This window comes from Cervus elaphus, chromosome 22, assembly GCF_910594005.1.
Source record: "Cervus elaphus chromosome 22, mCerEla1.1, whole genome shotgun sequence".
In the NCBI taxonomy this organism is placed as follows: Eukaryota; Metazoa; Chordata; class Mammalia; order Artiodactyla; family Cervidae; genus Cervus; species Cervus elaphus.
Genome location: NC_057836.1, coordinates 26,368,759 through 26,390,388, shown reverse-complemented (window position 1 = coordinate 26,390,388; position 21,630 = coordinate 26,368,759). Strand labels below are relative to the sequence as shown.

General features: G+C 36.2%; 1 protein-coding gene across 6 annotated transcripts in view; it reads left to right on the top strand.

Moving 5' to 3' along the window:
• Positions 1 to 21,630, top strand: part of LMO3 (LIM domain only 3) — a 63,558-nt gene that overhangs the window by 33,882 nt on the left and 8,046 nt on the right. For all 6 annotated transcript variants that reach the window (XM_043882304.1, XM_043882303.1, XM_043882305.1 and 3 more), the window contains one exon: positions 15,681 to 15,806. In XM_043882304.1, coding sequence (XP_043738239.1) covers positions 15,681 to 15,806 — 126 coding nt within the window. The remainder of the gene's footprint in view (positions 1 to 15,680; positions 15,807 to 21,630) is intronic.

Below are 21,630 nucleotides of genomic sequence, written 5' to 3'. Positions count from 1 at the left end.
ATTTATGAGAATGAACTAGCAGGGTTAGCTTTGGGGGTCCGAGGAGAGAAGGAATGGTCAGAAATGAATTTGAAAAGCCTGGTTTGAGAGTTCCGATGTTCATTTCTTCATTAAAAAAAAGTATTTACTTCCTTGGCAGTCCTGGGTCTTTGCTGCTATGCATGGGCTTTCTCTAGTTGCAGCTGTTGGGGGCCACTGTCTGGTTGCAGCGCGCAGGCTTCTCATTGCGGTGTTTCTCTTCTTGCAGAGCACAGGCTCTAGGGCGCACGGGCTTCAGTAGTTGTGGCTCATGGACTTAGTTGCCCTATGGCATGTGGGATCTTCCCGGACCAGGGATCAAACCCATGTCCCCTGAACAGGCAGGTGGCTTCTTAACCTCTGGGCCACCAGTGACGTCCTCATTTTGACATTGAATATGACGGGGCAGGACGGGGATGTGGTCTGTGGAAGAGCAAGATGTTATGTGAGGAGAACTAAGCTTGTCCTGTAAAGCCCCAGTGAGTGGAAGGTTTAAGGAGTCAGAGTTTAGCTTGAAGTACAAGCCCTTCCTAGATGTCAGGAAGTGAAAAGGGATTCTTAAGAGGTCCTAACTGTGAATTGCCCTTGAGGTTCCTCCTTCTGTTCTGTTGGGATAAGGGGATCCATGGAGTTCACTCTGGGCATTTACAAAAGTCTGGAAGGCCTCATTTTTCTTACCCATAAAATGGGTCATTTGGTTGTTGTGAGGATGAATGAGATAACCCACACAGAATGCTTAGCGCAGAATCAGGTACAGAGGTAGGGCTAAATAAACATTAGCCCATGCAGGCTAAGCCCTTACATAATTGGCCAGATTTCATATTGATATTGATTTGAGATGTTTCTTTAAAATGTAAGCAGAGGAAAATCTTTTGACTGATTTGTCTAATTTGCTAAGGTCTAATTATCAGCGAGAACTTAGTCTTTTGGTTGCTTTTTCCATTAAAAATACTTTGTAGACAGAATTACCTCTAATGTGTGAAAATTGATCTCATGCTTGTGTTTTCTAAAAGAAGTAAAGCCTCAGTTTTAGTGGTGTGTTATTCTTGAGGCTTTATTTATTAATTTTGAGCTCCAAAAGAGAATGTGTTTTGTTTTTTTTATTAAAAAATGACAGACGTCATAACATTAAGTTTAGATTATGCCTTGGAAGGCAGTGCTGGGTTATATAACACATTGGATTGCCTTGTCATCTTTTGCTGGGTAACAAAATATCTTTTCTCTTGTCTATTTTTTGAGTGTTTCTCTTTATTACCATACTATCTTTCTATCATATGGATTAAGGGCAAGAGAGGAAATCCAGCATGTGGTGAGTGCCTGTCTGGGTACCAGAGAACATAGAGCTGCCTGGTTTCCATCAGTGCTACTAGCCCATTGAAACTTCTGAGATATGTTACTGCTGCCTCCATGCCTCAGTTTCCCCACCTATAGAATGGCTGCCACTCCCACTGCCTGATAAGTATGGTAAATATTAATTTTCCTATTACAGATTCACAATATATCTTTTATAATGGCAAAAAAAAAAATCACTGTGCATTTAGAAACACGCTGTTTATTTCCCCATGTGCCCTGCAGTTAGAGGACAGATAGGAATTAATTCCATTGTCTCAGTTAAAAAAAACTTAAGATTTAAAATGAAAAAGGGGGAGAAGTAAAAGGAGAAATTTTCCTGATTCAGCCCTCCTGCCCCCCACCCTACCCCCCGCCCCACACACCTGAAACACATTGTTGGTGAATCCCTTTGAACCTGTCAGAAATAGTAGGAAAAAACACCAAGTAATATCAGACTGCCAGTCTGGGCTGTCAGCAGTATCTATTATGCCATCTGTCACAGGAGATTTTAGGTTGGAGAGCAGCAAATCCATGACTGGGGACTCGGAGTTCAAAAGCAGGAGGTCTCTCCTCTTCTGCACAGCAGACAGCGTTTAAATCACTCTCCGTTTGCGGACGATTCCATTGATCATACATCGTGAATCTGCAACTTCATTCAAAACAAAAAGAGAGGGAAAGAAAGAACACAGAAAGAAAGGAAGAGAAAGAAAGGAAAGAAAGAGAAAAGGAAAGAAAACAAACAAAAGACTGTAAAGAACCATCCTTTAAAAACCCTTCCAAGGGCTCTGCAATTTACATCCATGTGATAGCCACCTATAATACCGAATTTCTAACCCTACTTTCTTCCTCTAGCCGATCCCAGGGTCTGTAATAGGGAAGATGGGCAGAGTGGGTGGAGGAAGGCTGGTCCTCCGCAGGGAACAGGTGAGCTGCACATCCACCACGTGGACACGTCTGCTACTTGGGGAGCGCAGAGGAGCAGCAATTAGGCGGTGTAGTAACGTGCTTCTGGGCGCGGGCTCCGGTTCCTAATACATTCCTTTCTTAATGTGACTTGATGTAGATGGAGTGAGGGCCTATCAGGTGTGAAAAGCCCTGCTGCTCCCGGCGTGGAGTGGCCTCTAGACAGTGATTTGGCGACGTCAATCCAGTCATGCTTGATTTCGACACTTAACGTGGGAAAGCAGGATTTCTCTACCCCCGATCAACTTCTCAATTAGCAAGCTGCCTTGTGTAACGGCCTTGTTTTGCAATCCCTCAGGGCTGCTTCAGGGGTCATTAGGGTGAGAAAACTTGAACACCAGCTCGGGCTCTGAGCAGAGCCGGGAAGGGAGCCCGAGAGCTTTCCTAAATGCATAGAACCCTTTTTCAAGTTGTTCGCTTTCATGGGATTGATTCTTGGCACATTAAGAAGCTTAAAGCTCCAGTATCTTCTTTAAACTGCCCCCCTTATCGCTTTTGCAGCTGACAGTTTTTTTTTTTTTTTTGACAAGCTGAGAGTGAAAAGAGATAACTAGTAGGTTAGTACTCTATTTATACATGTGGACACACAAGCATATAGAAAGACGCACGCGCACAGGTTCAAATATCTTTTTAAGTTGTCTTTTCATGGCCTCTGGTTACTGGTAAATATCAGCTGTCAAATGATTCTAATACCTCACTTCTCTATATTCAATATGTCTGAGTTCAAAATCTTTATTTCTACTGTGACTTCATTCACAAATAATTTTAAATTTTTCAGAGCCTTTTTTCCCACTTAACTTCAGGTAATACTTAACGTGAATAATGTGTGTTAATTGAAGGTTGATGTAATGGGCATTAATGCATCAGCATTAAAATATATGTAGTTAATATTTTTTCCTTATCTATGATTTAACTAAATGGCTTATTGCCAAATTTAATAGAAAAATTCAAAATTTAACTGATTTTAAGCATAACTTTTTTTTCCTTCATACCATGTATCTGGGCAAAAAAACATAGTAAATGCATAGAAAAATATTTTGAGAATTGTACTCATTACAATGAAAACATCTCTACTTTCATTCACTATTAGGTTTTATATTTGTAATTTCCAGTTTTGATAACCCACTTTCATATCCGCTTGGTATTATCATGCTGTTGGAAAATTAGCTGAATGAGTTAATTTCAAATATTTTAGCAGAGTCTACCTTAATGTAATATTCTTCAAGTAAATTATTCTTACATATATTACATAAACAGATTTTCCCAGAGTGCTTTGCCTCGATTTCTTACAAAACTATTTACTTTATTGACACTGAGCAGAACTTTATATAGTTAATAATATATGCGTGGTTCTACAGATAACTGAACTCAGTGTATTTTATAAATTGGAAGTTGGATACTTATTGATGTTACACATTCTATTTATGAAGGGTTTGACATCCAGCTTTAGAAGTGTTTAAGGAATAGTTAAAATTCTAGACACTGTGGCATAGCAATTTCTAAGAAGTACTTCAAATAATAAGTCCTAAAGGTGGCACAACAAAGGAAATAACCTTAGTAGCTCTATTTATGTATGTAAGAAAATACATACACATTCCAAAAATGAAGTCTTCACTTAACTCAGTGCTATGGAAATAACATTTTACAAAGAAAAATGCTTTAAAAACCATACAGAAAAAGTCATTTATGTTTATGAATAATATTGTATTTGTATGTACAAAAATTTGCAGATTTGGGTTATAATTCTTTTTGTATAGTTTTACTATACAAAAACTTAACTTTAATATATCTCCTCCATAATACTGTATTATGCTAATTTATTATGGAAAGCATTAGGCTTGGGCAAATTAATACTCAAGAATTACGCTTCTTTCCACGAAACTGTTTTGGTTTCCTTGGTGGGGAGAGGTCGTCTATCATTTTTGATTTCTTATTCCAAAAAGAAATTTGTCTAATCCTACCAATAATTGTTTTCTTAGCTTTATTTTTATAATTCTCCTAAATCCTACTTTGAAGCAATTCAAGAATCCTTTAAAGGTTTCTCAAATTAAAAATTCAACTTGACTATACATAACATGATATATACATATTATATTCATGTTGCATAAAAGTTATATACCTTCCTTTTTAACTGAGTTTTAAGAGACTGTTACAAATTTAGTCTGACAACTAAAAGTCAGATTCTCCAAACTAGCTTTTACCCGCATCAACCACTTCAACTAGAATGAAGAATCACAGAATTTTAAAATTATGTAAAATCCCTTGAAGGGTGTTTAGCTCAATATGCCTAACTGGATCAAAAAAAGGAACTGTTTGAACAGGAAATTTGAAACCTCTGAATTCTCAATGATCTTTGGCTTTGCTAGAGTTGCCATATAGTTTTCTATTCAACCCAGGATGCTGTCAATAAAGACACCACTGCTGAGAATTAGACTGGGTTAAAGGTATATATGGGCTTTCCTGATGACTCCTGCAATGTGGGTTCAGTCCCTGGGTCAGGAAGATCCGCTGGAGGAAGAAATGGCAACCCACTCCTGTATTCTTGCCTGGAGAATCCCATGAACAGAGGAGCCTGACGGGCACACAAAAGAATGTATACCAGATTGTCCTGGACAAACTTTAACTTCTGAATACTTTTGCTATTATAAATAATTAACCCATATATATGATTTTTTTTTTATTAGTTGGAGGCTAATTACTTCACAACATTTCAGTGGGTTTTGTCATACATTGATATGAATCAGCCATAGATTTACATGCATTCCCCATCCCGATCCCCCCTCCCACCTCCCTCTCCACCCGATTCCTCTGGGTCTTCCCAGTGCAACAGGCCCGAGCACTTGTCTCATGCATCCCACCTGGGCTGGTGATCTGTTTCACCATATATATGATTTTTTAATGATAGTTTTTTAAATGATAATATTTTTAGTGGTAGTTTTAAAAGCATTTTCTTATAAGACTTAAGAGCAATTGTCCTTAAAATCCTAAAGAAGTAAATGGTGTCAGCTGTTAAATTTGCTTTGCAGATAATAATTTTTTAAAGAAACAAATAAGATATATTCCATGAATCTGTGGTAGTTATGTTCATAGAATTCAGAGCTAGGGTATATGTGATTGCCCTCCAAGAAAACAAGGGTGAATATCTGTGATACCATTTTTTGCACCTCTTTTCTTTAGTAAAGCTAACCTACAAAATCAGTTACACAATGTCCCAAATCCTGCTATATACTTTAAAAGAAAATTATAATTAAGTTGTTTCTTCAAGGAAGTAAGGTAAAAGATTTAAATAAAATTTGAAACTAAATTGTAGATAAGATCTTAGATAGGTTGTCACTATTTTGCCATAAAGCACTTTCTCTTTGAAGTAAGTCATAATAATTAATCCTAGAAGAAATGTTTGTCAGAAATTTTACTTGCTAGTTGCAAGAATAAATAAATGCCTTACCTATTCTAGGTTAAGTGATTTGTTTACCTTTTATAAATAATCAAGCAATTACTGTCACTAACTTATTATCTCTGGATATGAAAGGTACACTTTACATTAGAATAAATGACTTTTGCATTGCAGTTCCAATTACACTGCCATCATAGAGTCAGAGTTTACCAGTGGAGCTTTAGTAAGTCTTGGTCAGTGCCTGAATGAATGACTGAGTGAAATATGGTAAAACTGACACATTAAAATATTAGGTAGCTTATTTGAAGATCAAATAAAAGGTCTTTCTCATGGTTAGTTCTCAAATAACTGTTTATAAAACGACCCTTATCACCTCCCTGTTTTTCTTTCCTTTTCTTTTGAAATGTTACAGTACTTCAAGTTCATTAGTTATAAAATGGGTAAAAATAATAGTTTTAAATAAGACACCTGTCTACTTACTTTCTTATTCATTTATTATATGGTATATGCAAAGAAAGGTATGGAAAAGAGAGATAAAAGAGAAGGTAGTTATGGGTCTCTAGAGCAGTGGTCCTCAACCTTTTTGGCAGCAGGGACCAGTTTCATGGAAGACAGTTTTTCTACGAACTGCCAGAGGGATGGTTTCAGGATGATTCAAGCACATTTTATTTATTGAGCACTTTATTATTATTATATCAGCTCCACCTCAGATGGTTGGGGACTGTTGCTGTAGAAAGTCTGTAAAGATATAAAAAGACTTCCTTGCTGATTTTTAGGAAAATATTACTTATTTTAAAAGTTTCCACCTTGAAAGACCTTTACAATTTTAAGCAGACAAAGCTTTTTGGAAAACACATGATAGAACAGATTATCACTTTACAAAATTATTTAAAACTTTTATTATAAAAATGTATATAGCATATTCCAATTAGCATTTATAATACTGTGGCTGAAACCAGTGAGTAATTTATTTTGGTACCAATGACTTCCTTAGTTATATCAAGGAAGAGATATACAGTAATTAAATTGCCCACAATATCTGTAAAAATAGTCATAGATTTTTTATGCTCATGTAATTGTGACTGATTTGCCTTCCCTTTCATTAAAAGCCTATCTTAAAATTAGAGCAGAGATGCTATAATAATTATTTGAAATATCCACCTTTGTTATTTAAAAAATCTATTTGTAATTTCAGTTCATGTATATTATTATTTATTTTACTGTTTCTTATTATTTCTGCCTCTTATTATTCTAGCCTTTTTCCACAACTGAATCTAAAAATTTGAAAAATCTTGTCTTTTAAGTATCACAACAATAAGTAGCAGGCTTGACACATTTCTTTTGTTCTAACTGCTGAAGATTCTTTTGAGGACTAAAATTTTTATGATTCTATGAAATGTTGGTACAATTGCCATACTTGCCCAGAAGTGTTATCCTCATCAAATGTTGAAGGAAAAATACAGTTTTGCTTTTCTCTGAATCACTTCTCCCAGTAGGTTGCTGTGAAGATCATAAACAGCAGAAACACCTGCTCATAAGGCTTTGGGAAATGGGTATGAGAAGAAATTGACAGTTATTTGTTGAAAGGGAAAGTATAATATTTAAACCCTGTTTGCAACTTTAAACTGAGTCAGGTGTGAAGAGAGACGCTAATTTTAACTAAATCAGCCCTCAGGTCTGCAACCTAGAGACTTTTGTCCAGAGCAGTCCCTTCTTGCCAGATTTTTACAGATGAAAAAAAAAAAAAAACCCAGAGAAGTATAGTGAGAAAAGGATCAGATTTGGGTTGGGAGGGTTAGGTTATCACGTCAACTCTGATACTAAATAATGGTGTAAGCTTCTGTATAAAGACATGGGGTATCCCCTACCCTTCATATCACACTGGAATAGGGAAGAAGCACAAGCCATCAGCTCACTTTCTTTACATGTTATTCTCTTGCTGCCTTCATGGAGCAGAAAATAATTAGAGTAAAGTTAGTACTGAGGAAGCCTATAAGTGGAAAAGTAGGTGAAACGTCTTCTATTTCAGATTATGTATGTACTATAATGATTCACACTATTAGCATATATACTTTTTAGGTTGGAATAAAATATCTTTGGCTGACAACAAGGATTTACCATATAGCACAAGGAACTATATTCAATGTCTTGTAATAACCTATAATGGAAAAGAATCTGAAAAAGATATGTATACATGTTTTTCAGAATATGTATTCTCTTTCAAAATATATTTATATATCACTATTCTTTCTCAGAATATATATACTCTTTATATACATATGTGAATCATTTTGCCGTACACCTGAAACTAACACAATATTGTAAATCAACTGTAGTTTAATGAAAAAAATAATAAAATACCTCTGACCTTAACTTTTTCTATCTATAGACATAGGACACTGGCAGAGAGATTTCTAGGATGAATTTCAATTAGAAAATTCTGTCTCTCCATTTGTTTAACTGCCTTAAGTCTTGTATATCTGTGGTTGCAAGAATGTAGACCAACACTGTCCAACAGAAATATAATATGATTCATATATTAATTTTTCTAGCAACCTTGTTAAAAGGAAAGTTTTTTAAAGGTGAAATTAACTTTTTAAAAAGCATATTTTCTTTAACCTAATGGATTCAAGAAATTATCATTTCATCATATAGTCAATAGTTTGAAAGTTATTCATGAGATATTTTACTTTTCTGTGCTAAATGTCAAAATTTGGTGTGTACGTCACACTTAGAACACATCTGAATATAGACTAGCCATATGCCAAGTGGTCAGTAGCCATATGTGGCTTCTGGTTACTATCTTGGTCAGCCTAGCTATAGACAATGAGTGAAAGGATCAAAGCTTGGCTAATGACTTGTTTGGAGGTAAAGAAGAAACCAACTCAACGGTGAAATTAAAAATTTGTACTCTAGGTGTAGAAGGTACTGCTGCTTTATTTTGTTTTCCTGGACTATCTAAAGTCAAAAGCAACCTATTTTGAATCATAGTTCCCAAGTTGGAATAGATTCTGTGATCATTTAGGGTAGGGATACCTAACCAATCATTCATGGAGCTCGACTTGGTTCTTGCACATGTATAGAACAAAGTCTTCCTAGAATGTCTCCTTGGTCTTTTGTTTACCTAAAATGCCAGACCCAGAGAGATCAATGGCACTAGCTTCCACCAAAATCTCTTCCTTCACCTTTAGCCTTCCTTTTTATCTTTCTGTTGTTCCCAATGTAGTTCTAAGTCTGAAAACTAAAAAGTTAAATCATCTCCCTTCCTATTCAGGGGTAACTTTTTAACCTATTAATTTTGTTATCCTCACCGCATTGAGTGGGTTGGATCATGAGCTGATACTCTACATCCAATGGGTGGTTGGCAGATGCTGAGAAATTAGACCTCTGGTTCTGTTTGAATACCCAGCCTCAGGCTGCCTGAGGCAATTCTGCCTGATTCAAAGAAGAGTGGAATTTTGCCCCAGCATGGGTGAGAGATACGTGCTGAGAAAACTTTAAAATTACTGCTGCACTGAACATGAAGCCTCAGGCACCCAGACCAGAGTCACCCATCTTCCAGGCTTCTCTTCTTACTGAACCTAGCCTCAGCCTAACAGACAGCTCTCATATTTGCCCTTTTGCAAATGAACTGTAAATAAACCGTGATCTTGACCATCTCCAGGCTTCTGCTTACCCTCTAACTTCCTAAGATGCTCTACTTTCAGTTCCCACCAGTTCTGTGCCTTCTGACATGATATCTGTCATTCCAGTCCTGCCTCAAATGACATCTTTCCACTGACTCTACAGCACAGTGACCTAGTGACTGCCCATCCTGTTTTGATTACAGAACACTCCTCACCTTCTGCCCTGGTATTGTCCTCACTAATTCCTCCACGGCACACGCCCAGACATATTCACCTCAGCATCTCTCACTAAGTACCTTGCCCATATAGGCATCTACTTCCCTCGAGGTTCACATAGTAAAGAATCTGCCTGCCATGTAGGAGACCTGGGTTTGATCCCTGGATTGGGAAGGTCCCCTGAAGAAGGGAATGGCTACCCACTCCAGTATTCTTGCCTGGAGAATTCTGTGGATAGAGAAGCCTGGCAGGCTACAGTTCATGGGTTCTCAAAGAGTTGAACACAACTGAGCAATTAATACACACTTTCGTTAAAAAGGGTTCATTGAACCTGAGCTTTCTGTCTGTACCATAAGTTGTCTGTGGGATTTTCAGGTAGCAGGTGGCATATTTTCTCATAATACACAATATAATATAAGCACTTAGTTTTACTTAACTTTTCCATTTAACCTTATTTCCTTTTTTTCAATGTAATATCTGACTACCTAGTAAGTATGTGTATACTCTCTCTCTCTATGTGTGTGTGTATATATATATATATATATATATATATATATATATATCCATCTGTGTAGATATCTATATATAGATATATAGATTTTATCCATTATCTGTTGTAAAATTTTATATATAAAGAGAAAATACATATATATGAGAATATGTAACATACATTGAGAATATACTTGTATATATTCAAATATATGTAGTAACAATTTAACAAATGGCTTTTATGTTTATGTTTGTCATAATCTACATATGTTAATAAAAACTATCATTTGCCAAGGCTGGACTTAATAAATTAAATTAGAGTTAATTTCATGGAATAAAAGTGCTTATTATGAAAGGAATAATCTGTAAGTCTCCTTTAAACAGAAGATATATCTAGTTACTTTAAAATATGATCAACTTTTGAGACTTCCTGGTCATTCAGTGGTTAAGACTCTGTGCTTCCACAGCAGGGGGCATGGCTTCTAGTCAAGAAGCTGAGATCCCTCATGCCGCCCTGTGCAGCCAAAACCAAAAAAAATATGGTCAACTTTTACAGCTGTCTTTTTTTAGCTTAATGTTAGAAAAATTCAAAGTCATCTCCATGTACCAATGTATTCTAAAAATATGTGTTAAGCAGCCTAACTGTGTAACAATTAGAAGCATAGTTCAAACTAATGTTAAACATTTCTTATGTTTTCCTTGATGTATTTTCAAATGTTCGGTGTTTCCTTTTTTTGCTGCTTTTCTCTCCCACATTATCTTTATCTCTGTGACAGTGGTATGCCTTCTTTGACCCAACAGCAAGAGAGAACAATAGCTTGAACTCTCTTCAGCCCGTTATGGGTGTGAATTTTTTTTTTCCATTTTAAATAAAAGAATTGAATGTTTAAAGTGTTTTCATTTGCTAACACTACATTCGTTAGTTTAAAAGAGTGAAATGGAAAAGAAGATGAGGAGTATACTTGTAATAGACAAAAAAAGCAATTGCCCTTATTGATCTGTGAAAATGTTCCATTCCTTCCCTCAGAACATACTCAGTAAAAACTTCCCCATTCGGCAGTCAAAAGTTAAAGATCTTTTCAACTGATCACAATTTCAGATCCTTAGAAAACTAAATTTTCTCTGTTCACTCTAGTTATTCTGAAGAGGGGCGGGGTTTAACAGGATAACTACACTGTCTTATCCTCAGTACTTTAAAGAATATTTACCATTCATTAAATTCATGTGTATTTAAGCTGCTTGAATATTAGAAGATTTACTTGATCTTTGTTCAGAATTAAAGTTTACTGCAGTGATATTTATTTATGCATTTTTTTCCCCAAATAATAAATTAATTTGCGTCAAATACTGTGCTTTCCATTGGCTTGGGGGAATTTGATTTAGTGACTTGAGCCACTGACCTGGTAAAAAATCTATAGAAACATCTGGTGCTGTGAAATAAAAGACACTAATACAATGAACACTCATTTTCCCCCGATGCCTGTAGTAAACCATATTCATTATTGCTGTGTTAAATGATTATATGTCTTGAGTTTTTCTCCACCCCCACCACCCCCAGGAACTTTAGTAATGGATATATACTAACCTATACAGAATTTACTTGATTTATAACTATGCTACAAAAGCTGTTGAACATTTAGTAAAAATGCAGAATTTTCTGTGTATCTTTAAAATGTACAAATGTGTGTTGCCTTAGTTCTTGCTATGCCACCCATACACAAGAATTATTAGGTATTTCTCAAACATGCTCAGTACTGTTTGGGAGGAGCTATACAGCACATAGATAGGCAGCGTTTTTACCCATAAGAAAGTTGTCTTCAGGTCTGTGTTTAGATTGTCAATACCAGGTAGTGAAAAAGAAAATGGAATGGAAAAGGGATAGAAACGTCCTTTGGGACTTCTGCAAACAGTAATATGCACTGATATTGTATAAATGATAGTTGTTACCTTTTATATTTTATGTCTTCTTTTGGTAGTCTGTCAGAAGATAAAGGTCATATTGCTTAAGCCAATTATGAGCATAAATGGTAGGGAGCAATCCAGCTCATAAATTAACAAATTAACCCCTCCTATGTTTTAGTAATCTGTAAGACATCTTAAGATGGACAAAATGGATCAATAAACTTATTTTCTTTCCTTACTGTAAATTTATGAGCCAGTACAGTACATATATGCGTGCTTCGTTGTGTCTTGACTCTTTGCAAACCCCATGGACTATAGCCCACCAGCCTCCTCTGTCCTTGGGATTTGGGGGGAAGAATATTGGAGTGTGTTGCCATTTCCTCTTACAGGGGATCTTCCCGACCCAGGGATTGAACCCTCATCTCCAGTATTTTCTGCATTGGCAGGCAGATTCTTTAGCATTGCACCAGCTGGGAATCCCTTATGGAACTAGTGCCGTTTGATTAATTTAGGTAAATCTCAAATGATTTCTTTTTGAAATAAAGATTTGTCTATCTCAGTGTACGACTTACTAAGATGATATGAGCACTATAAACAGATTCCAAGGATCTTTAGCTTACACGGACAAGCGGATCCCTCTTCTTTAAAAATGAGTCTGCTAGTAAGGAGTGGAGAGGAAGGGGTTACAGGAATTTCTCAGATTATGAATCGTCTAAATGAATTAGATAATTAAAAGACTCTTCTTGAATATTTCTTAGACATATCTGAAAAAATCTTGCAAATGAGGACTGTGCACTCCTTCAGTTTAATTGATATATGTGAAAATTCTTTTTGTCTGAGAATCCAAATGGTGTGTTTGAAAACCAAAGGATAACATTATATATTTTGAAAACCCAACTTTCAAAAAAAGAAAATACATTTTGTTTCCTGCCCCCAGAGAATCTTGGTTCGTCCCACAGAGAAAAAGGAGAACATGAACGTGGCTATAGAATGATCTCTTGATCCTTGGACAAAACTGAGGAAAAAGTCTAACAAATGCATCGTTTTGCAGTAAATTAGATCAGATTTCCGCATCTCCGCACTCAGTCTGTGAGCTGACAGTTCAGTAAAATGTTCCCTTGTAAGGTTCGCCCTCTTAGGAAAAGGGGCAATAATTCATCATTAGGATTTCAGAGTCCAGGTGTAGATAGAAACTGATGGAGCCCTCCAGCGAGGCAGAGAAAGTGCGTGGAAGAAGAAAATTTTATCTGAAGCCTAATTCCCTGGTTACAGCAGAGAATAATTAAGATAATATTGCTTCAAGAGTCCTTTAATGATTAAAAATCACATATGCAGAATCCATAAATTGGAGGGCCACAAATTGGAAGGCTGGAACGTCAGAGGACTGTTTTGTGCACAGTGGAGTAGAAAGTACATTCGTGGTAGCAGGCTGTACGGGCAGCCGCCAGAGACCAGGACCATTCCAAGGACTTTGTTTAGATGCAACAAATCATTTGTCTGTTATTAACCCAGAGCTTGTAATTATGCAGATTGCCATAGATTTTCCTGGGCCTGGAAGTGAGATTGAGGGTTGTTCGCAGTATTGCAGGCAGCTCAGGGCTGGCCATGCATTACCGAACTTGCCACATTTATCATGTTGACTGATGGCAGCAGAACCAGGTCTCAGGTCCCAGTGGTTAATGTAGTGGGTAATTAACTGTCATTTGCCTAGTAATAGGCTGATGATCAATGGTTTGTGTGGAAACAAATTCTAATCAGGTAGCTGATAAATGCTCAGCTAGCGAGAGCAATTGAAACTGGGGGAAACTATGTCCAGAATTTCAAAATGGCATTGTGTGTGTGTGTGTGTGTGTGTGTGTGTGTGTGTGTTTATTAGATATAAGCAAACTGAGTCGTTCTGAAAAACTGCTTGCTCTCGTCCTAACCACATTTTACATCCACAAGTGCATCCACATGCAAACAATATAGAACTTTGAAGATTTCCTTCTTTCTCAAAAATAATAAACAAGAGACCAGAAGAAACAAATGGCACACATAAGTGATGGGACTCCTGATTCTGTGAGGTGCACAGAAAAGTAAATGTGAAATGTTAGACGGCACAGGGAAAATTCTGCTGACAAAAGAATAAGATGAAAGCTTTAGTTTGCGGTGGTTTCATTTGTAACAATGCAGTAGGAGATGGGACATATTACGTTTTCAGTGAAGTTCTTTTTAAAGAGAAATTATTTCCCAAAGCAGGGACTATAAACTGAGAACACAGAGGTTATTAGAGTTACATTTGTTAAAATAAGCCTATTAAAACGTTTTTAAAATTCTTTCAAGAAAAGAACATGGTTTTGAATTTAGTCTTCGTGAATAGAAACCTTGGCTTACTTTTATCAAGAGCCCAGATTTTGCTAGCAAAGTCTTTAACAAGCATCTACAGTTTCTACCCTCAAGGCGCTTATGTTCTTTAAGAGACACCTAACAAAAACACAAGCATAAACATTTATTACACATTTTGCCAGATACTTAGAAGCTGTTCTCACAACTCTTTTTGACAATTGCCATTATCCTGGTAAGAGGAAATAGTTATAAACTTGAAAATGAATATGTATGCCTTAAGGAAAGGCATACTATCTTTGGAGTATATAGAAAGTAATAAGAAGAGAAACTTCAGCACATTTGTACATAATCCTTAAATTCAGTAGAATGAAAGGCTAAGATATTTTAAAGTACATTTTTATAACTAAAACGAGTTTTCTCCGTAGCACCTTTGAATTCATTAGTTTAGAACTGCTTTTAATTTGGTCTTTCCCATGAGAGCCATTATATTTTTCTCCTGTCAGCCTGATGCTGGAGAAAAAAGAAAACTGGCAGACGTGGTGTTTTTCATCTAGTTTGCTTCCTAGTTAAAAAGTGCATTAACTTGTATGCATGGAATATTATTTATAATAACTCTTCACCACCATTAACAACTTTAAAGAAATTTGGTTTAAATATTGCCAGTGCAAATGGATAAAATATTTTATTTCCTGCCATTATGAAACTATAGAGACATTTTATTTTGTACTGTTTTTTAAGGTCATTACAATAACTATTTTCAGGAATCTACAGCAAATAGGTTTTTTTTTAATAAATACCTTTTTTCCCAGACAATTCCAGTAGCTCTTATAGTATATTTCAGCTCCTGGTCTAGCTATTTATAGTTTATAGCCTCATTTACTTTAATATGCTACCTGAATAACATAATCATAGCTATAACTATGGTATAGGGCCACAGGGTGCCTGCAACGCTAATGTTTTTTGACTACTTAAGGGCTTGTTCATAAACGTTCCTTAATAATAATGGCAAAGCTTTTAGTAACTAGGTATCAGAAAATAGTGAGTCATTCAAATGGGTTTCTTTCCCAACGAAAACATTTAATAGGAGGCATTGAGATCAAAGTTATATTGCTTTTATATTTTATATTCTAACAAGTAGAAGATTTTTGCTGTGAATTCACCCCTGTTAACTTCTGTTTGTGTGCGGTTATGTAAGCTTCCTAATGTATTTGTCTTTTTCTTTTCTTTTCAAACAAGATGTGATTTTCATCAAGAAAGGTCAACTGAGTATGTATCAGCGAAGAATATTTATGTATACACGTAGGATAAAACTCACTTGTGTATTGATAGTTTTACAAGGTATTATTAGCATCTTCTCTGGTCACCAAATCAGATTTCCCTGGAAGAGTCTGAAAAAAAAATGTTTATTGTTCTAGGCTCTTCGGAGTAACGGGAAACTGTGCTGCTTGTAGTAAGCTCATCCCCGCCTTTGAGATGGTGATGCGCGCGAAGGACAATGTTTACCACCTCGACTGCTTTGCATGTCAGCTTTGTAATCAGAGGTAAGCACCGATCATTCTGGCTTCTAAAAAAGTGGTAAATCTCCTTTTGCTGGCTGTGTGTTTCATGGTGGGAATTATTTTAGTATCCTTTACTTAAAGCAACTTATCTCAGCATTTTTGTTTTCTGCAACAACTCATTCGAGGCCAGAAACACATCACTGAGGAAGAGAAAGGTCTCAATTCTATCCTGTCCCTCAAAGAACTGCATCAAAGAACAGGATGTGATAGGAGATGAAAACTTTCTCTTCTTACTCATTCTTTTCTCTTGTTTTTCTTTTAAAAAGTAAATTTAAAATGTCTTTACTACTTGAGCAAACAAATTTGCAGAGGAAAACATACAGAAATTTATGGCAAGCAGTGTGTATTCATCTTATTTTCCTTCTATACAGTTGCTCTATCTCTTGATTTCTTATCTTGAATTTTAACCTTGTTGTATATGTACTTTTAAAGTTGCTTCAAAGCTCTTTGGGAACTAGGCTGGATATAGTTATCAGTATCGGAGAGGCAGCATTGAAGGATGGAAAGGATGTTACAGAGGGGATCTAGAAACCTAAATTCTAGCCTGGACTCTCCCTAACAAGATATATGAGCATAAACCAACCATCTTAGTCCTCTGGACCCCAGTTTTCTCCTTTATAACAAAATAGAGTTAGATTAGTCCATTTTAGAGAACTCTCTCATCTCAAAGTATTATGATTTCATTCCATTTTTTCTAAAGTGAAAATTATAACTTTTATTTCTAGTGGGAGCTATATACTATGATGCCTGTTTTATGTGATAAATGCAGAGGATACTAGAATATTAAAAGATACATCATCAAAATACATTTCAAAAATTACTGTGCTTGATGGAGTTTAATGAAAATAAATTCAGCATGTGGGTGAAAACACCTGAATGTAATAAATATTCAGTTAGTTTTGTCCAGTTCTCAGTTACTGTAATTGGCCTTGTTTTACTGTCAAATGTAGTATCTTCTTATGAAGTGCTGTAGAGTAATGGAAAGAACATGTATTTACAGTGATAACTGGATTCAGATTTCAGTCCCACCATGAACTGGCTGTGCAGGCTTCAGTTTGTTGCTTAATTCCTCTGAGTTTGGTTTGTGCATCCTTAAAATGCAGACAATAATGCCTATCCTGCAGATTTTGAAAATTAAATGAAAAAAAACTTACAAATACGAGGAATATAATAGGTTCTCAAAAATCAGTTTTTACCTTGATATCTATGATTTATTTTTAACCTTATAATATTTCACTAACTTGGTTTTTACACGAAGTATCTCTTGCTAAATGTAGATGTTCAGAATGTTGCCCAATATACTTCACGATGTGTAATTGACCCAGGAAATAATTCAAGAAGTCACCTTGCAGCATCTTGAGTCTTCTCAACAGATGTTTGGAATCATAGTAGGTTGATTCAGTCTGTGGTGACATTTAGCCAGAAATAAATTGGCATATGTACATATTTTTATTATAAAGATAGGAATACAAAAATATAAATACCTGCACACCCTTATAGATTCATTACCATGCATATGTATGTCTTAAAGGTATATTAGTAGTAAATTTAGAATTTTTTTGTTTACTTATCACATTGATCCACTAAACATTTACTAACAATAGAGATATCTTTCTGTAACTCTAATATTTACTGCTTTTCTACTTATAGAATGTTACAGATTGATAGTGGAAAATTTAGAAAATAAGGATGTAAAACAACATTGTGCCATGTCTCACTACTCTGAAAGAAATTATTTCAGTGTTTTGTTGTCTAGCTAGTCATACATTTTTCTATGCACATGTGACAAGTGATACATAACATATGCTTTATATTATATCCACACTTAAACATCTTAAAGGAAAGTAGCAAGGAAGAATCCTAATATTTGATACTTGTACTTTTTCATTAATATAGTGAGCCTTTTTACCTGCCTTTAAAAATTATTTTATGATATTTTAAGCTTTCTTGTGTTCAGCTTTATGGATAGAGCTTCATATATTGTTAAATCAGTCTTTTATCATCAAATGTGTAGTTTTTATCTTCTGGTTTTGTGTATCAGTATCATCAACTTAATATGGACTTTATAAACAAATACTCAAATCTGTGTCAAGCTAAATTTGCAGGCACATGCTTAATTAGACAAAGCATATAACAGTGTAAGGTTTATGTTATATATTGCCAAAATGCTCTTCAGAAAAATTGTACCAATTATCCTTACTCCAGAAATGAAAAAATAATGCATTCCCTTACGGAAGTTCTAACACTGGGAATTACTATTTTAAAAGATATCCTTGTCACCTTGAGGGATGAAAGATGATATCTTATTATCATTTTTAATTAGCATTTATTTGATTACTAGTGGCCCTTTGATATTTTTCTATTAGGAAACTGCCTGTTTATTCCTTTCATTCATTTTTCTATTAAGGCAGACTTACCTATTTTATCCATGTTATACACAGAAAATTAAAACATCATTCAAGTGCTAAGCCCAGCCTAAATTCCATTATGATGCAAAGTAATTGTAGGTTGTTAATGCTATTTACAAATCATATATCAATTTTATTTCACCATTGAAATAAAAAGTTGCATTCACAATTAAGTTTGTCTCCTCAGTGGAACTCAGTCAAGTAAGACAAATACTCCTAAATTTTGACTCTAAAACTGTTCACCTTCTTATTGCTGCAAAATACTGTTCTAGTATCATTATTAAAGTGCGTAATATATTTCTGTGTGCGCTTCATTTATTACATGCCATAATGGGACTGCATATCTTTAGTGCTGGCTATGCACAATTAGCACTTAGTTATTGTCTTGTCACTTCCATCCCTACAAGACAAACTCCTTTAATGCAAGAAGTCAGCTAATCTTCATCAGTCAAGCAAAGCAGACGAATTGTGTTACTCTGAATCCAGAAGGTTTTCAGTACAGGAGACTCTCCTTTTACATTGATGTTTGCTTGGGGAAATCTCCCCAGTAAAGCCATTCACCACAGGAGCCTGTAGTCATAGTAGCCGCATCATTGTCCCAGTAGTACACCTTTGCAAGTGACACGCAAAACCAATGGGTAATTTATAGGCACTTGCCCTTAAGCAAACTTTCTTGATATCTGAAATTGTGGTATCATAAATGCTTCTGAGTATTATTTAGCAGTGGGAGTCCCTGCTGGCTCAGTGGTAAAGAATCCGCCGGCCAATGCAGGAGACATGGATTTGATCCCTGGGTCTGGAAGATCCCCTGGAGAAGGAATTAGCAACCCACTGCAGTATTCTTGCCTGGAGAATCCCAAACCCACTGCAGTATTCTTGCCTGGAGAATCCCATGGACAGAGGAGCCTGGTGGGCTACAGTCCACAGGTCGCAGAAGAGTCGGACACAACTTAGAGACAGAACTACAATAAGAGCAATCATTTAGCAAGCCGTTTCATCTTAACTTTTAAATCAAAGTATCAGTAAGATATAAAGCATTGCTGAATGTCTAAAAAAGATAGTAAAAGGACTTCCCTGGTTGTCGCATGGTTAAGACTCTGCACTTGCACTGCAGGGGGTGTGGGTTCCATCTCTGGTTGGGGAGCCAAAATCCCACATGCTACATGGCCAAGTATAAATAAATAAATGAAATTTTTGACTAAGGTAGTAGTAACAGTGAACCTTCAGGATTGGTGGTCTTCTCTGTCCTTTAAGTAAAAGGGTATGGCTAAAAATGGGCTTCCCTAGGGGCTCGGATGGTAAAGAATCCACCTGCAATACAGGTGACCCACATTCAATCCCTGGATCAGGAAGATCCCCTGGAAAAGGGAATGGCTACCCACTCCAGTATTCTTGCCTGGAGAATCCCATGGACAGAGGAGCCTGGAGGGCTACAGCCTGTGAGGTCACAAAGAGTCGGACACAACTGAGTGACCAACACTTCTTCACTTCATGGCTAAAAATGTGTGGATCTGAATTTAAAGATATCTAAAAGTATGTCTATTTTGAAAGGACCAGAATAAGATTATTTTGAGCACCTTGTATGATAACTTGAATCTTATTCAGAGTTGGGAAATTCTGGTTAATTTCTTAAAGATGAGTGACCGCCCCCCCCCCGGAAAATTCTAGAAAGCTAAGTGATGGTTTTATAAGAGAAGGGAAAAAAGTGCTCCTTTGTAATGAAATGGCCTCAAATATATATAACTGTGTGACATTTGAAAAAAAAAGAAAGCACTGTGCTAGGCTCTGTGGAAACAGAGGTGAATAAATTCTAGTTTCTGTCTTCGGGGTGTTCAGAACTATAGAAGAGACTGGACATCAAAGACTCACAGAAGAGAAGAATGTAAATATCTGTTTACTAAATATACAAAACAGATCTATACTGAGGGAAGAGAGGTCTGTCCCTTTTGTCCTTCTTATGAAAGCATCAAAGGGTTGATGTGCTAGATTTTAAAGGATTCTCTAAGACTGGTTAGGGTTAGGAAGTGTGTCTGGTTGGGGGGTAGGGGAGGTGACAAAGCCTTGGTGCGGTGAGGAAAGGGCTTTCCAAATAGATGGAGCAGAGGCAAGACATGGAGGTGTGAAGCCATGTAATGTGTTCTGGAAATGAACAGAGGCTCAGAGATTGGCAGTTGTGGAGTAGTTTGGTGAGGATGTGGAGGAGGAGGGAACAGAGAGGAAATTGTGAAGGTAAGAAGTCAGTGAACTAAAGTCAACATGAATCCAAATTTAAATTATTCATCAAAAATAGCTTTGTTATTTGAAGAATTCAGTTCTAGAATAAGTCTGTCTTCACCAACATTTATGGGACACCCACTTCAAGTGGTAGTATAGTTTATGGTGGTATTTCAAAGGGGTCAAACAAAATTTAACTCATGGTCATTTACCTCAGCTCTACCACTCTGAGTGGGAAATCTGTTACACATTCACGAGAAAATTTGAAATGCCACAGTAAATGATACACCAAAAAGTAAGTGCTTTGGACAAGATCAGAATGCGTTGATGGGGTCAGGGAATACTTAAGGAAGGAATAGAAACTAAAAAATCTTTATTCATTTATTGAAGTATGTGCATGCTAAGTCATATAATTGCTGTATAATAGTATGTAAGTTACAGGTGTACAATATAGTGTGTGATCAGTTGCTTTAATTGTGTCTGACTCTTTTTGTGACCCCATGGACTGTAGCCCACCAAGCTCATCTGTCCATGGGATATACCAAGCAAGAACACTGGAATGGGTTGTCAGGCTCTCCTCCAGGGGATCCTCCCACCCCAGGGACTGAATTGTGTCTCCTGCATTGGCAGGCGGGTTCTTTACTACGGAGTCACCAAGGAAGCCCCAGTATAGTGATCCACAATTTTAAAGGTCATACTCCATTTATAATTATTATAAAATATTGGCTATGTTCCTCATGTTGTGTAGTATATCCTAGTAGCTTATTTTATACCTGATAGTTTGTACCTCTTACTCACCTATTCCTATATTTCCTTCCCCCCCAAAAAAAAAGAATTTCTGAAATTTAAGTAGGTAGAAAAAGGAAGAAATATCCCTGACTAGGGAACAGCTAAGCAAAGATGAGAAGATTGTCAGTAGCAAATAATAATGGTAGCAAGCAAATTCTCGTACAGTGATGATCAGACGTTGTTTTGTTTTACATGTGCTTGCTCATTTAGTCCTCAAAATAACCCAGAAGTAGTCACTATCATTAGCCTCATTTAACAGATGAGGAAATGAAAGTATAGAGAATTTAAATAACTTGTCCAAGATTGCGCAGATAGAAAAAGGTAGATTCAAAATTTGAACCAAGAAAGTCTGGTTTTTAGTTTCTGGACTCAGATCCAGTATGAGGACCCTGGCC